Source organism: Aspergillus lentulus (assembly GCF_001445615.1).
Source record: "Aspergillus lentulus DNA, contig: Alt08, strain: IFM 54703, whole genome shotgun sequence".
In the NCBI taxonomy this organism is placed as follows: Eukaryota; Fungi; Ascomycota; class Eurotiomycetes; order Eurotiales; family Aspergillaceae; genus Aspergillus; species Aspergillus lentulus.
Window position 1 is genome coordinate 1,597,367 of NW_028322118.1, and position 15,754 is coordinate 1,613,120.

General features: G+C 51.3%; 4 protein-coding genes across 4 annotated transcripts; 3 read left to right on the forward strand and 1 right to left on the reverse strand.

Moving 5' to 3' along the window:
* Window positions 1–3,598: 3,598 nt before the first annotated feature.
* ALT_3781 (serine/threonine-protein kinase) lies at window positions 3,599–6,053 on the forward strand (the record flags this gene model as incomplete). Its single annotated transcript, XM_033563305.1, has 3 exons — window positions 3,599–3,766; window positions 3,833–4,576; window positions 4,635–6,053. The coding sequence occupies 3 exons, from the start codon at window positions 3,599–3,601 to the stop codon at window positions 6,051–6,053; spliced, it is 2,331 nt and encodes a 776-aa protein (XP_033419196.1).
* A 1,265-nt stretch (window positions 6,054–7,318) lies between these two features.
* ALT_3782 (exosome non-catalytic core subunit RRP42) lies at window positions 7,319–8,587 on the forward strand (the record flags this gene model as incomplete). Its single annotated transcript, XM_089599635.1, has 2 exons — window positions 7,319–7,918; window positions 7,970–8,587. 2 exons carry the CDS (start codon window positions 7,319–7,321, stop codon window positions 8,585–8,587), a joined length of 1,218 nt encoding a protein of 405 aa, XP_089455973.1.
* A 363-nt stretch (window positions 8,588–8,950) lies between these two features.
* Window positions 8,951–9,795, reverse strand: ALT_3783 (uncharacterized protein; the record flags this gene model as incomplete). The annotated part of the gene is made up of 2 exons (XM_033563303.2): window positions 8,951–9,343; window positions 9,406–9,795. The coding sequence occupies 2 exons, from the start codon at window positions 9,793–9,795 to the stop codon at window positions 8,951–8,953; spliced, it is 783 nt and encodes a 260-aa protein (XP_033419194.2).
* A 1,190-nt stretch (window positions 9,796–10,985) lies between these two features.
* On the forward strand, window positions 10,986–15,572 carry ALT_3784 (c-type cytochrome; the record flags this gene model as incomplete). The annotated part of the gene is made up of 6 exons (XM_089599636.1): window positions 10,986–11,106; window positions 11,222–11,457; window positions 11,518–11,676; window positions 11,736–11,830; window positions 13,611–14,167; window positions 14,242–15,572. The coding sequence occupies 6 exons, from the start codon at window positions 10,986–10,988 to the stop codon at window positions 15,570–15,572; spliced, it is 2,499 nt and encodes an 832-aa protein (XP_089455974.1).
* Between the last annotated feature and the right edge of the window lie 182 nt (window positions 15,573–15,754).

Below are 15,754 nucleotides of genomic sequence, written 5' to 3' on the forward strand. Positions count from 1 at the left end.
AGATCCTCCCTTGCTATCAGTTCTTGTGTCACCGAGAACGCAGTAAGTACTTATGAACAATGACGCAGTCCTCCTCCTGCCCCTTACCTCCCAATGAATCGGTAGTTGTTGGTCTGACAGTAAGCAGAATTACGTATCCGTGTCTCATCCACCCTCATCTCAGAATATACTGAATAGAAAGAATAAAAGCGAGCTCATGGCGCTGTTCATATTATGGGTGGTCTATGCTTGCTGTCGTGTATGTGTCCTCGGCTTCCACGACTACCTAGGCTTTGTCATTTGATCATCATGGCTCTGCTTTATGTAGATTGGAGAAAGGTCCAACCAAACCTCCTCCGTACTCCGTGTATCGAGTGTCGGCAGTCGCCAGTCCAACGCGCAGTCATGAGATCATTACTAATCTGATAGTCTGATTTTCGAGATCACTTGCCACCTGTTGATCGTTGTGAATGGTGGCGGTCAACCGGCTGGCAGTCGCCTAGCTACATGTCCAGCCACTGTCGGTAAGAGAAGATAGGCAGAAGTCAGGACGTAGATACTCCACAACTGTAGCCGCGGGGAAATCAGGCGACGAAAATAAGAAATAGACAGATGGCTATGCACAAGATCGCAGCAGTCAGGCCTCTGTACACTTGCATGAACTATGGCTGATCTGGTGATTTTACCTCTGTTAGGAAAATGTACTTCAAGCTATCTTACAGTGTACGAATACCCCAAATGAGCTACTGTAGTGTTAGTTAATAGATAGACATGATTGTATGCAAGCAACAACTATTATTGTCTATGTTTTGCCGGACGAGTCCGAGTTTGATGACTACTACATACTATGACAGAAACCCAGACAATAATCGGAGCAAGGAAAATAGCGCATTAACCTCCCGCACAATAATCCATTTCAGTCCTTAGAGGGTGGCGGACAGGACCCCGAATGAGGTCAGTTGCACATACCATAGCAGCATCCCATACATACATGTCACATTATTCAGGTATCTGATTTGTGAGCTCTGAGGCTTTCGCGCTTTTGCATCAGCAGGATGAGATACTGAGTGGGATGATGATAATGAACACAAGGCGAGCAATCGCAGCGAGTCAGCAGTCAGAACTCAATCATAGCCAATTGGCAATAATATAGGGCGAACCTTGAATGGAAAACGTGAGGCCCAACCCCTGGCCATTCTGACTAGGGCCCGTCTAACGATCGCTAGAGGCGGAGGCCAAGTGGAACTTTATCAGGGCTGGACTCTGAAGCCCTCCAGGGCGACTTCGTGTTGGTGACTTGGTGACTGTTGATGACAATAAATAATCCCAGTCCTAGACTCCCAGGGCTCCTTGGCTCTGGATGGCTCGCCAGTTCGTTTCCTTGCTGCATTGACACCCAAACCCGGTGCGAACGAATTTTCTACCTAAATTCCGAGCTGGCCAAATCTTCTACTGGCCGGCCTGATTTTAGTATCTAGTAGCTATAATATGGATAAAGAGATGGTAAATGAAATTTCCATCCAGGAAGACATGAAGTCGAACAATTTTGTAGGTGGTCCTTCTTGTTGATATTTGATACCCCTCCTCAGGTAACCTTTGAACAAGAGCTGACCTCATGTTCGAGAAACACTTGAGGCACTGAGGTACTGTGTAAAACGCAGAATATTTTTCACTAGACCAAACTGCATGGATCCATTTTGGTCTAAATCAACCGATTTCATTTGATGGAAAAATGGTCATTTAAAAAGTCACCCCACTACTGGTGTAATTTCCCTGTAACATTATTAGTTGCAAAGCGTAAACATCCGTTGCTTTATTGCTGGAACAGACAAGATGCACTGTCTATTAAATAAGATTACTTCTTGCTTTCACGCTGCGGCAATGTGATAGATGGTAATTGATCAGTACTTTCAAGCAGCAATAAGTAGTCTTTTTCTTTGTCGCATGTGAGGGGACCTGAGTCCTCCATCAGGTACTTTCAGGTTTTTGGGACTCTATGGAACAAACTGTTTTATTATTTACTGAGAAGTTTTCATTGTTTACATGGCCTGTCAGTTTCGATTCATTCCGAGGCTAATTTGAGAGTTTCTTATTTGGGGCCCCGTCTACGTAGCAAAGTATGTGCGTGTCTTCGATGTTGACTGTTGATTATTCCGGTTGCGTATGATGAAACTCCTTTTCTATGAGTGGATCTCCGTTTTCTAACCATTCCTTTCTCGCTCAACACGGCCGCCTATCCCAGGTCAATATTGCCGGTGATAATTCGATGATTTTTGCCCAGAACAAATAATAATATTCTAGACAGATATCAAGGTTTGCCATTTTTTATTATTCTGGTTTGAGTGTCGAGACTCGGGAACAGTACCCAGGTAAGTTGTACGGGTAGTAACCAAGGTACAGCAACTCATCCCACTCCCAATAATAATGATGCTGCTGCTTTACCCGAAGGTAGTATTATGATTATTGTTATGGTCATGGATTGGGTGCTCTGCGCGTCTCTAAAGTCGATAATAATCATCTATCTCATTATTATTCTATGTCTACTCTGTACCCCCCAGCCTCTTCTAACTCACTTACATACTACATGGCAGTAGCAGTACATCTAAATCCTGACCTATAACCCCGTCCGCTTCGTGTCTTACTTGCCATTGCTCCAAAAGCGAGAAAGAAGGACAAAAGTGCTCCAGTTATTTGTTCATGTCATCAGCATCATCATTCTCCTCCATCCTGCTTCGATATAATTCTGTCTGCAGCTCTGCATCATCATCCACATCAACATCAACATCATTGTTACCATTACACTAAATACAGTGTTTTCATCACCAGAGTTTCTGTGATCTGCGCCATTGATCCCCCAAACTTGGTCCGTTGTCGACCGCTTCTTCAGTCCCCACGGCCCCATCCGAAGTCTCCTTAGTTCGTACGAAGTACGTATTTAGTATTCTGGAGGCTTTGGGAGCTAGACTAGCAGAGCTGTCACCGTGTCAGGGGCTGTTTTACTCTTCCTCTCTCACACAGTCACTCTCTCTACTCTCCCACAAGTTGCAATAATAATCTCCCAAAGTTACACTCCTTCAAAAAGTCGGTATCCAATATTCTTTCTTCCTCTCGTTTAGCAGTTTCCACCCAAACGGGTCCGGTGTTGTCACTACAGTGATCACGGTCCAATCCTCCGGGTCTTCCATCTTCCTTCCAGATCTCCCTCTCCTCCACCTTCGCTTGAGCTACTACATAGTACAAAGATACATGACCACCCCCTTTCCTCCCCTCCTTCTCCCAATCAATCGTTTGTCCTGCATTCAATACATCTAACCAACCCCGCGCTCCCTTTAACTCGACTTTCCTTGTTTCCCCTTCCTCATAATCAATGGGATTGAACCATCTACTCCTCCACTCCCTCAAGCTGAACTTGACTACATCGCAGATGATGAACACCTGCTTGATTTGAACCCATCTCGTCCCCGAACTAAGGTCTATATCATTTCTCGGAACACTGTGATAGTGTGATACCGTGAATGACCCATAGATACCTTGGACTCTCGCCATTGAACAAAGCCTGGCACAGTCATCAGTCTGTCCTTTGATTCATCTGCTGGCAGACGATATCAACAGAGTCAACATGACTGTCAGCTACGACTACCCATCACGGGTTCCTGCTGCCACTTCAATGGCTACTCTCGAAGACAGATTCGAAGTCATAAAGGAGGTCGGTGATGGCAGCTTTGGCAGTGTCGCAGTTGCTCGTGTACGGACAGCCGGCTCGAATGTTGCCAGGAGAGGGACTATGGTAAGGAACCCTATTGCGGATGAGATCAGCCCCTCGGGGCATGGACCCGTGCTGATATTCTGCTAGGTTGCAATCAAGACGATGAAGAAGACCTTCGACTCTTTGGCCCCTTGCCTAGAGCTGCGTGAGGTCATCTTCTTACGGACTCTACCCGCTCATCCCCACCTTGTCCCAGCCCTCGACATCTTCCTTGATCCACTCTCCCGGAAACTCCATATCTGCATGGAATACATGGATGGCAACCTCTACCAATTAATGAAGTCCCGAGACCATAAATACTTGGAGGGCAAACACGTGAAGAGCATCCTCTACCAAATCCTGTCAGGTCTGGACCACATCCATGCTCACCACTTCTTCCACCGTGACATCAAACCTGAGAATATCCTGGTATCGACATCTGCTCCGAACGACTCAGCCTTCAGCCGCTATTCAAATCTTGTCACTCCCCCTTCCACTCCTCCGACTTACACAGTGAAGATTGCCGATTTCGGCCTTGCACGCGAAACCCATTCGAAGTCACCATACACGACATATGTCTCAACCAGGTGGTACCGCGCACCTGAGGTTCTCCTGCGTGCGGGAGAATACTCTGCGCCTGTAGATATGTGGGCTGTCGGTGCCATGGCAGTTGAAATCGCTACCCTGAAGCCGTTGTTCCCTGGTGGTAACGAGGTTGACCAGGTCTGGCGCATCTGTGAGATCATGGGCAGTCCTGGCAACTGGTACAGCAAGTCAGGCACCAAGCTTGGCGGTGGTGAGTGGAGGGAAGGCTCTCGTTTGGCTCAGAAGCTGGGCTTCACTTTTCCAAAGGTACGGATATCCGTCACGTTCGTGGAATGCAGGAGATTTGCTAACGTCGATCGAACAGATGGCGCCTCATTCGATGGAAAGCATCCTGCAGCCTCCTCACTGGCCAGCATCTTTGAGCCATTTCGTGACGTGGTGCCTGATGTGGGACCCTAAGAACAGACCGACTTCCACACAGGCACTGAACCACGAGTACTTCGCAGATGCTGTGGATCCTCTGCGGCCGAAATCTTCCACTTCGCGGCTGCTTGGCCGCAAACAGTCGGACAGGAGCTTCAGATCGCCCACTCCACAATCCAGCGACTCCCCCACCGTGTCGTCAAAGCCATCGTGGTTTAGAAGATCTCTGATTGGAAGATCGGAAAGCCCAGCCCCGGCTTTAGAAACCGACCAGACTGTCCGACCGTCTGTTGTGTCGTACAACACTACCCCCGATCTGCAAGCCACCAAGACCAGACCTGCTGCTACTAAGCGCGCCACGTGGGCCAATGGGGCTCCTATGCCTATCCTCCCTTCAATCCGACCAGTCTCTCCCTTGTCTAATGCAGTTACAGCTCAGGCGAACTCGACTCTTGCTCATGGTGGGGATAATGCCCAGTCCGCTGCTGGAAGAGCGAGCAAGAAGATTGGCCGACAGCTCTCTCTGAACTCCCACGGTAACCACTATGCCGACATTCACAGGCAAGAGGCAGAGCGAGCCCTCAACGGAGCTGGGACTATGAACGCTACACTCAACCAGAAAGAGAGCTTCTTCTCTCACCTCCGCAAGAGGGCTCGCCGGCTCTCCGGTCGCAACCAGGCCAATTTGGCGACCGATGATATCGAAGCCAACGCTGGCTGTATGCCGTGGTCGAACCGTTCCTCGCTCGCTCTGGACTCTGTGAATGCGGGAGATGCGAAGCAGAATTCCGACCTGAACGACTTGGACAGGGCTTTGCAGAGTGTCAAGTACTCGCTCGACTCAGCCGCTCTCGGAAACGTCCCTGTCCAAATCACTTCGACTGGGGACGGCAGCAAGCGGCAGTCCATGCCCCAGGGATCCATTCGGTCAATGACAGACAGCCCAGTCTCAACTAGTGGTGCTCCCGGACCGATCTCGAGCCGGACGAGACGTGCGCTTCAGATGACTTCTCACCCGGTTCACCGTTATGAGACCCCGGAGGAAGAGGACGAGCTCTTGGATGAGGTGTTGCATTCGGCAAGCAAGGCCGCTAAACGTTTGGCACAAAGCGAAACATTGTCGGATGCTTCGTCTAACTACAGTCGCCAAGCTCCGGGAAACGACGGCTCCCGTCCCTTGCCCAGCCCCTATCCTACTCCATCACCGTCGGCAAAGTGTGACGGTGTCTCGTTTGGTCAGCAAGACTCGACTCCATGCAGACGAGACGAGAAGATGGACCATGCCAGTTCCAATCGCCAGTGGCCCACCCCGCCTTACGAGGAACGGGACTGGATGAACACGACATCTTCCAATTTCTGAGAGTCAGCATTCAAATGATTTCCTTGCAGAGGTCATTTTTTTTTACTCCCTTCTTTCCTCTCGCTTTTTGAAACTTGCATTTCGGGAAAATTAAAAGAAGAGAAAACGATGTCATAATGCGCATTACCGGCTATCTCACCGAGCACGGCGTACTGGGTTTGGTGTCTACCCTGTTCACATTTTATCGGAGTTCTTCTGTCTTCTTTTATTTCCCCTTCTGTTCTGCATATTGTGTGCTTTTATCACTTGGTTGGCATCGGTGTGCCCTGGGCTTGGGCTTTTTACTGGTTCTTTTCGTTCTCATACCCCCAAAGGCCTTTTATAGACGGCGGGCCTCGCAACTCGTTTCCGGCATATCTTGTTTGTCTTCTAATCTTTCCTTTGCTATTTATATTTTGTGGCATCTGCTCCCTTGCTCTGATATACCCTGATACCGAACGCGCGAGTCGCGAGATCTACCATCACTTCTTATATATACACATATCCTCTCATCAATCCTTGTCTCCTAACATTCAGATCTTTCCTTTGTCCACCACTCTTTCTTTGTCCTGTGTATATTCTATTGCATATAAATCGTCGCCTGTCATTCCTTTCTGTTGCGCCCAGGGGAGGTGTTACGACTCGTGTTGTCGAGCGATCCTTCCATTTTCTCCACTGTACAATTTTGTTCCGCCATTCCTTAGTACGACGATGATAGTCGAGGCCAACGATCCTGTAATATAGTACCCATTTATCGGCTGCAAGCCCTGCCCTTATATATACATATACACACCTAATGCAACAGACAATGAAATTTCTGTGCTCATTTGATCATTCTGAAGGAGTATCTGTGTATAGCATATCATCAGGGATATGGTAGAGCGACTTGATGCCTATTCCATGCAATATTGAGACCAAATAGAGAGGTATGGAGTAGTCCGTGTCGGAACAACAATTATCCATTCTTCATCAGAATTTCCCGAAACAGTACTTCAGATATGATGGCCATCAATTTTCCTATTATTGTGTTGCATGAGACTTTCTGCGTGTAGTCCTCCTATGGATCTGTTTTATTGATCTCCTTCTCATAGCCATCAATTACCCCTCGCGGCCCCACGGAGCCATTGAAGGCCTGGATAGCTGAATCCCGATTGCGTCCTTCTACAGAAGGCAAGCTCGATACTCTTTTTTTACAGTCACTCAAGAAAAACCAGATACACAGTCGTCATCCCGTCGCTTGGATCAACAGTTCTTGCCCTTTCCTTCCTGGAAATCCACAACCCAGAATGTCGGCCCAGCGACAAGCCTCATCTGCCTCACAGACCCCACACCTATCACCAGCAGAACTTTCCTACCTCTACGCTTCCCTTGCGCTTCCCGACAGTCCCATTCGACCAGACGGGCGCTCACCCACACAGTTCCGACCCTTAACAGCAGAGACCGATATCCTCCCAGGCACCAATGGCAGCGCGCGGGTCGGATTCGCAGACGGCACGCAAGCCATCGTCGGAGTGAAAGCGGAGGTTGAGAAGACAGCCCTGGCGGCAGAGGCACTGAATGTCTCGCAGTTGTCACCGGGGGATGATTACGCGGCCGATCAAGGCGCGGACGGCAAGGAGGGGATGGGCGCAGCGGGCGGGCACGAATCGTGGGTGCAGATCTCCATTGAGATTCCTGGTTTTCGGGACGACGACGCCTTGCCTGTTTTCCTGTCGGAGATGATGCGGGAACCGCTGATTGAGTCTGTGTCGAGTGCGCAGGGAGGGGATATGGGGATGGCTGGTGGTCTGAAGGGGAGGCTGGTCATTAACCGCCGCTGGCATTGGAGGCTGTATATTGATGTAAGGGACCTTTGCTGGACGGTGCATGCAGCCGTGGCCGTGGCCGTGCGTTTACCCGGTGCGTTGTCGTGCTGACTTTTGGTCTCTTCACTATAGGTTTTGCTGCTCTCGCAGCCTCTATCGTACCCGCTGCCTTTACTCTCTCTGACGACGCACCTGGCGCTTTTGTCGACGAGACTGCCCAAGCTGAAATCCAAGGGCGAAGAGGACCCGTTCTTCGACGATGATTGGAACGCGGCCGAATATCTCTACCCTCGCCAGAGTTCTGGGACTGCTGCTACACCCTCGCTTTCGCAATTCGTTCGACCTCCAGTGACGCTGCTGGTCATCTCCGTGGCCGATAACATCATCTTCGATCCCAGCAGGGAAGAGATTGCCGTTGCAGATACCGTCTTGGCCCTTTCGGTCTGCCGCGACGGGGAGACTGGTAGTCTGAAACTACTATCTATGAGGACGATTGACCCTCCATCCCGTCTGACACAGCCGGGCGTGCCGAACTCGGAGAATGTCGCTACGATAGGGTCTTCCGCTGCTGCAGAGGATGCTACTGTCTTGAACCCTTCCACCGGCGAGGAGGAAGTTCCTGGAGTCTGGAGACCTCGACGTGGTGGGGTTAAAAGAAGTACGATCGCGCGCATGGTGAAAGCAGTGCTGGAGAAGGGTGGTGTTGGCGAGGATGTATTAGAGGGACTAGAGGGAGTTTCCGTCGGTTGAGTCGATCATGCAGTGCAGATTGAAGAGAAGCTCTATGAAGCTGCCCACTGCGGGCTCAACGTGTATCGGCTGTCTGATTCACACAAGCGGCCGGGCTCATTCGCTGCAGGTAAAGCGAAAACAGACGGGCCTGCTATGTGGGAGAAAGGAGTCTGGCGCTTTAAATGAGGACTGATATGCCAGGTCTATGCGGTTCTCTGGATGCGAAACAGACGTGACGACCAGGAGATATATCATGACATGTACACATAGAATAATGCATGGGTAGACACAACGTCAAAAGCAAACATCATAGCAATCTAATATACAGCGCTGAGCCGGGTTCCTAACCCACCGAACTCATTCCATCCATCCGGCAGCAGTCTACCAGATACCAAGCCACTTCTTGACAGGCCTCTTCTTCCCTTCCCAGTCAACGTATTCTTCCGCGCCAACCGCAGGAGCATCAACTGCGACCGACGACTGATCATCAACCACCTCCGCAGTCGGTCTCTCAGTCTTCTCATCCGGCTCTTCCAACCCATGCGCAATCCGATACTGCCGCCTCTTCTCCGCATCTTCAACCCGCTTGAGGCGCTTCTCTCTCGTCTCCATCGAGTTATGCTGCACATGCATGCGGAAGACGGTAAGCGCCTGCCCGACCGTGTCGATCGGGTGAGTCAAGAGCGCAGACCACGGCGGCAGCAAGTGCGCGTACGGGGAGGAGTGCTTGAAGTTCGTAGTGAAGGTGAAAGTAGCCAGGGAGGTGAGGACGCCCTAAACATGCCACAGCATCAGCCACTGTTTCCAACCAACGTAGAGTAAGGGGAAAGACCAACCATAGCAATCCAGATATGGATCCACCGACTCGTCAGAAACTTGTACATGATTGTCCCCTCCGGCGGAAACATATTCGGGTACTTCCTGGTCTTCTGCTCCTCCTTCTCCTTCTCCGAGAGTCGTGGGCCGGGGTAGTTGATCGGTCCGCTGACTACCCTGCCATTGCGGGTCGGCACCACCCGGCGCGCGGGGTGCGAGGGTGGTCGGAACTTGTCAGGTTTGGCGAGCACGCGCGGTTTGCTGCCGTCGTCTGATGAGGCGCAACGGCGCGACGAGGGGACTGTGGTTGCGAGGATGCTCGGGTTGCGGCGGCGGGTTAGGGCGTGCAAGGTTCGGGAGGAGGGTATCCCGCGAGGGAGGAGGAATTGGGGAATTGTTATGGGCGCCATTGTATATGGCAGGCGTAAATAGAGGGTTTTAAAGAGGGTATGTTGCGGAGAGGCGCATATACTCCGTGTTTTGGTGCCTCTTGTCCGCTACATCTCCGACTATTTTTTTCTGTCAGCGATGTTGATATGATATCACGTGACTGTATAGAACACGGCAGCAGTTCTTGCTCTCATGCCATGACGTTGCTATCAGATGTTCCGACACTAATCGATTAATTTTAGGCCAGGTACACATAGGATTACAGGAATGAGCATTATGTTCGCATGCATCGATCCAGGTCGCTGGGATGTGTCCAGTCTGAATACAACCGCCGGTCGGTCTATCCCTTGACGCCTCAGATTTCAGGCCGTCAACGTATCGGACCACCCAAGCCGGCGGAGCGGAATTACTTCTCTGAAAAAATTGGGTCGGCGATTGTTCCAGCGGGCAAATGACGACGCTGCCATTTCCAATCCTATGGGACTGGTTCCGGCTGCTGCAGTGATGCAGAACCGGTATGTTGACCTCGCGCAACTCATGGAAGTGCCCTTATCTACGTTGCGATTCAGGAATTATGGTGAGCGCATGTAAATATGCACCATCTTCGCTTCGCGTCCGTATGCGTGCCAATTTTTCCTCTCTATGCTGACTGAGGCTTAAGGCGACTTATGCTTCGAGAAGCTAAGTCTGAGCCTGCGATGAGATCATAGTCTACGTGATGTTGGCGATTGCCATTGGGAAGGCAAATCGCAATGGGAAGAAATTTGGATGTTGAATCTGGATTTCGATACAGTTGTCGACTCGTCTGCATCCTGATCAAGAAACACAATTGCCTAGAATAGGTATCCAGATCCCCTATCCGTACTTCCGTAGATGGCTTTAGAAAAGTGATGCCATTGATGTAAGGCAGAGACAAAAATCCACACCGGGCATTTCCCAGTGTGTGACCGTGTCCCGACAGCGCCCGTTTTCCGTTGAATCATCATGTATCTGATTGGTGGATGTTCGGATCACGGGAGTTGCCGGGGGCAAGGCCGGCCGCATCAATCTACAAATTCCGCCCGCAAGTTTTTCTCCCCTGCCAGCTTGCTCCGTTTCTCCCCCAATTGACTCTCTAGACTTTTTTTGGATTCCTCTGTATTCCAATTCCTCTTGTACAAACACATTTTCAATCTCATAATCTTCATTCACATCTACCTGTACATTCAAAATGGGCAAGGACGAAGGTTTCGCTCCTGGTAAGCATACCTTATTGTTCCCTTTCCACGCGATTTCCTCGTTTCGCTCTCGTTGGGACCAGCCATCATTCACTGCGACTGCGGCGTCCCCTCGTATGTTCGCTTCAGAAGACGTCCAGTGAATGATGGCTGGATCTGGGGGAGTAAAGAATGCGTTCCTACTCCCCAGGCCTCTTCTCTCTGCCACGACATCTGCTCTGGTAGCAAGGATCAGCTGGTATCGCAATCGTCGCGTCTCGTCGTTACAGTTCAAACATCTCTCAGGCCGGTGTCTACCATTTCCACGAGCACGCCGCAAGCAGCATGACGAGCTTCGATACCTTCTGTCTCCTCACTACCATCGACATGCGCGAAGCCGAACTTGAAGCGGCAGAAAAGGCCAAACAGATGGCTAACGTATTCGCGATTGCAGGTGACGCTAAGAAGGGTGCCAAGCTCTTCCAGGTGAGTACAGAACAACCGCCATAGTATCTACTTGCATAGCGACTAAGATCCTCGCCCTAGACCCGTTGCGCTCAGTGCCACACTGTCGAGTCTGGCGGTCCCCACAAGGTCGGCCCCAACCTCCACGGTCTCTTCGGCCGTAAGACCGGTTCCGCCGAGGGCTACGCCTACACCGACGCCAACAAGCAGGCCGGTGTTACCTGGGACGAGAACACTCTGGTATGTAATAGCATTTTGAACACTCGCTCGATGTGAGCCATGCTAATGCGCCTCTGCAGTTCTCCTACCTTGAGAACCCCAAGAAGTTCATCCCCGGTACCAAGATGGCCTTCGGTGGTCTGAAGAAGGGCAAGGAAAGGAACGACCTGATCACGTATGTTCTTTTGCCGAAGACTTACTCTGCCATGGTCGGCATTACAGGCGCTAACTGTTTCTCCCCTACAGCTACCTCAAGGAGAACTGCTAAACATGTTCGCCCTGAAAAGTCACTTGTCTCTTCAACCTTGTCTGGGAAACGTTGTCGTGCCGATCCTCCTGTGGTAAAAGCAGATGCACGGCAGTTCGACGGACAGGGCATGTACTATACTACAACCTTGTTTAAACGCAATAGACCTGATATTTTCTGTGTGCTGGAACATGGCGGATATCATAGAGTCCTAGCGTGCGGGATTGTGTTTACTATCCTTTTCCGATGGTTATGTCTTTTGCTTCGGATTTTGTGTACCATGACCGACCATAATGAATTAAGAGATCTCCTCTCATGATGACCCTGCTTCTTGCTGTGTGTTCTACCTCAGACTGTCCGCCCACGTGCGTCATCGCTCGTCACGTGTTGGTGTAGGTGCCTGCTGACAAGGTGGATTGCTGCCTTGCTGCCTGAAGGAAGTTACTCGTCCTATCTCCTGACTCTCTTGTCTTCCCCCCAGCCTGTTGATGATTCGTGGATGTTGACACCAAGTTTCAGGTATACTCTTAGCTCCAGCGACATCGAGTGGAGTCGAGTCAGTCGTCTTCCAAGCTCGTCCTGCTGTTCGCCCGTCTACGGTTTGCGACTCTCCTCGCCAATACAACAGCCATCTGGTGGACGATCCCTGCAGCCATCATTCAGCCGTTGTTCGCTGATTGGTCCGGTACGCAGGACACGCTGTTCGTCTGGTCTAGCTCTGAGGATGTCCTGCTAGGTACATCCACTCATGCGGTGGACTCTAGACTAAAACGTTCATGATTGATACTATGATGTTGCTGGACTGGAGACTACGATGGCCCTGTACGGTACAGTACAGCTGGAACCATGGGCACATGACCCTCAGCTGACAGATCTGATTGGTCCAGCCACTCTCTGCGCCCCCTCATCCTCGTGATGGTCCAATCAGCACGAAGGTCAAATGCCCCCTTCCCCCTCCCTTTGGGTATGGTACCTAAGGTACCCGTACGAAGTTACCAGTGCAGTTACCAAGCAGCTTATCTGCCTTGATAAACTCGGGTACATCAGCCCAGGAGGAGGAGCATATCTGAGATCGGATTCCCCCTCTTGTAACTTATCTAGGATAGACCGCGATCAAAAGTCGTGCAGGCATACATTCCATACCAGAGATCCATCCATTCTTGTTGGCTGAAGTCCATCAGCGCGTCTTCACGTCTACTTACTAACTAACGTGCGTGCTTCTACATCTTACAGACAGAAGTTCCCGGGGAATGTGCTGGTCCGTTTGATGCAAGCGCCTCCTGTTTGTATGTACCTCCCGGGCCACCTACAGTCAGTACTTTGTCCCAGGCATCGACACGGCCAGTGAGTGACTTGTCGCTCTACAGTTAGTCAGAAATAGCTATTCGGGTCTCGAGTCCTCAGGCATCAAGGCTCCCCCCGCTCCTCCACTGGAAACCTCGCGCAGCGCATTCCCATGTCTTGCATCTCCCCATTACTGCTTCTTGCATTCGACTTGCTAAACTCTTTACTTCTTATCCGAACTTCTGATTCTTTGCCTCGTCGTTTATTTCCGACAGCACATAGATCAGACCTCACCGGATCTTAGCGCGCTTGCGACTAACCCCTCCTTCAAGCTATCTACCAATTCATCGCTGTCTCAGAGCTGCACCTCAAGTGGTCGCTTTGACAGCGCACTGACTGAAGTGGCTTTACAACTTCCCTTTAGATTGTGCGCAACGCCGTCCATCATGCTGGACGAGCTGGATAACGTTTTTGATGACCATCCGTCGCTGGATGCGTCGCTAGAGGACTTTGAGAACAACAGCAATGCGCACCGCTCTCCCGTATTCGGCCTCCCCTCACAGCATTCCGGGTTCCGCTCAGAGGAGTCGGAAGGTGAGGAAGAGGATACCACTCCGAACGGTGAACGCTGGTCGCCTCCGGGCTTTCGCAGATATGATTACGTTCAAGGTAGCGGGTGGTATCGCCATCAACCTTATCTGCGCAAAGGCGAGAACAATCGGCCGGTGCTGAAGCCGACTGTGGGAGTCAGCCCGTCGGTGTCGCGCGAGGCTAGCCCACAGTATGAAGATGCGATCGACACCCCATCGGTGAAGAAACGCAGCGAGTCGGCCGACACGGGGGATGCGACCATCGCTGCCAACGTACCGTTACCTTCTGACACACCACTTAAGGGACGGTCCCCGAGTCCCGCTCCGGCGCTCAGGGCAAGCCCCGCCGACGAGGTTTTGGACTTTGGGCCGGAGAATAACTTGAGCAATTGTAGGCTTTATCTTGGTTTGCACCCTTGACCAGCAAGCTGGCGCGGGATACTAATAGGTGGACGTTTTCTCAAGATATCCGGTTTGCTGTGCGCGCAGAAGTCCAGCATCGTGAACCATTTGTCGCACTTTTTAGTTACCTGCGATCCAAGTTCGACAGAATCACTAGTTCCAAATCCAACACCACACTGTCCATCCTGATTGCGCTTCTGTCCATCGCATTCATGCGCGCATTGTTTCTACCTAGTCTCCCTCAGTCGATTCCAGATCTGGTGAAATTGTCAAGCTTTGCGCGATCGTTTGAGCCTCTCATATACTACTCGGAGAATGGAGTACAGCAGATTGGAACGTTGCAGGAGACCGGTGTTGCTGTCTGGGATCTGAGTGAATCCGTCCGCGGTACCAATATGACCAGCGCGCCGATCATTGTGCGCCAGCTAGATGAACTGTCCGAGTCGCTGAAAACATTGTCGCTGGAGCTAACGCGCTTTTTCGCCAATGTCGACTCTGACGTTGACTCCATTCTGATAGTCATGGACTGGGCCAAAAGAGAGCTGGAGACTTTATCGTCGCAACCTCCGAGTTCTCTGCCGTCTATTGTCCTCGACAATGTGCATGATCTCTTATCACGGCTGGGTACGCTGGAGCGGACAGACGCTCCCAATGGTGAGGCGAGTAGCAGCCAGCTGACAACCACTCCAACCACATTCGGGCTCGTCGTTACGGCCGTGTTGGGTCAGACTTCCGCCCAGCGGACGCGGGCCACTCTCACGCGAACCTTCACCGAGTTCCTATCTGTTCTTGAAGAGTCGATCAATAGTGAATTAACCCATTCAACTGCGCTATTTGCCCTCTTTGAATCCATAGATCGCCAATTTCTCAATCTGCAGCGCACCGTTGTGCGCGAGTCGGACGCGCAAGAACGTGCCGAGGGGGAAATGCTGAGCTCTCTGTGGACGAGAGTCCTCGGTCCTGATGCCGCTATGGTTCGCAAGTATGAGAAGAACAAGCGCTTGTTGGCCAATGTGCGCAGCCGAACTGTCGCCAACAAGCATCTCCTGATGGATCACCGCGGCCGACTTCTGACACTCAAGGTCAACTTGGAGACCCTGCGACGAAAGCTGGTTAGTCCACTTGTTCGGCGGAACGACTCTGTCAGCTTTGTGGGTGCTGTCGAGGGAGGCAGCGGCCGCAGTAACGGACGGATGCTGGGCCCAGTGGAAGCGGTCATCGAAGGCCAGATCCGCGGGCTGGAGGGTACGTACGAGTACCTCCGCTCTGTCCGAGAAAAGCAAAAGGCCAAACTCATGGAAATGGTATATGGAGCTGGGCGCAAAATCCCATCCCCTTCCATGTTGCCAGACGGATCGGACGATTCAGGGTCAGATACCATCGAAGGGGTCTGAACGCCGCCAGAGGAGGGTTGCAAGGGGTTGCCTTTACCGTTACCCCCGTTCACACATACATCTTACGTCTGCTGTTGTTCTCCTCTCCTCCTTTGATTTAGTCGATTAGTCATCACGGCGTTTTTCATCCCCTCGCTGCAGGCAATCACTCGGCGTTCTCGGTCGATTACACCCTAGACATC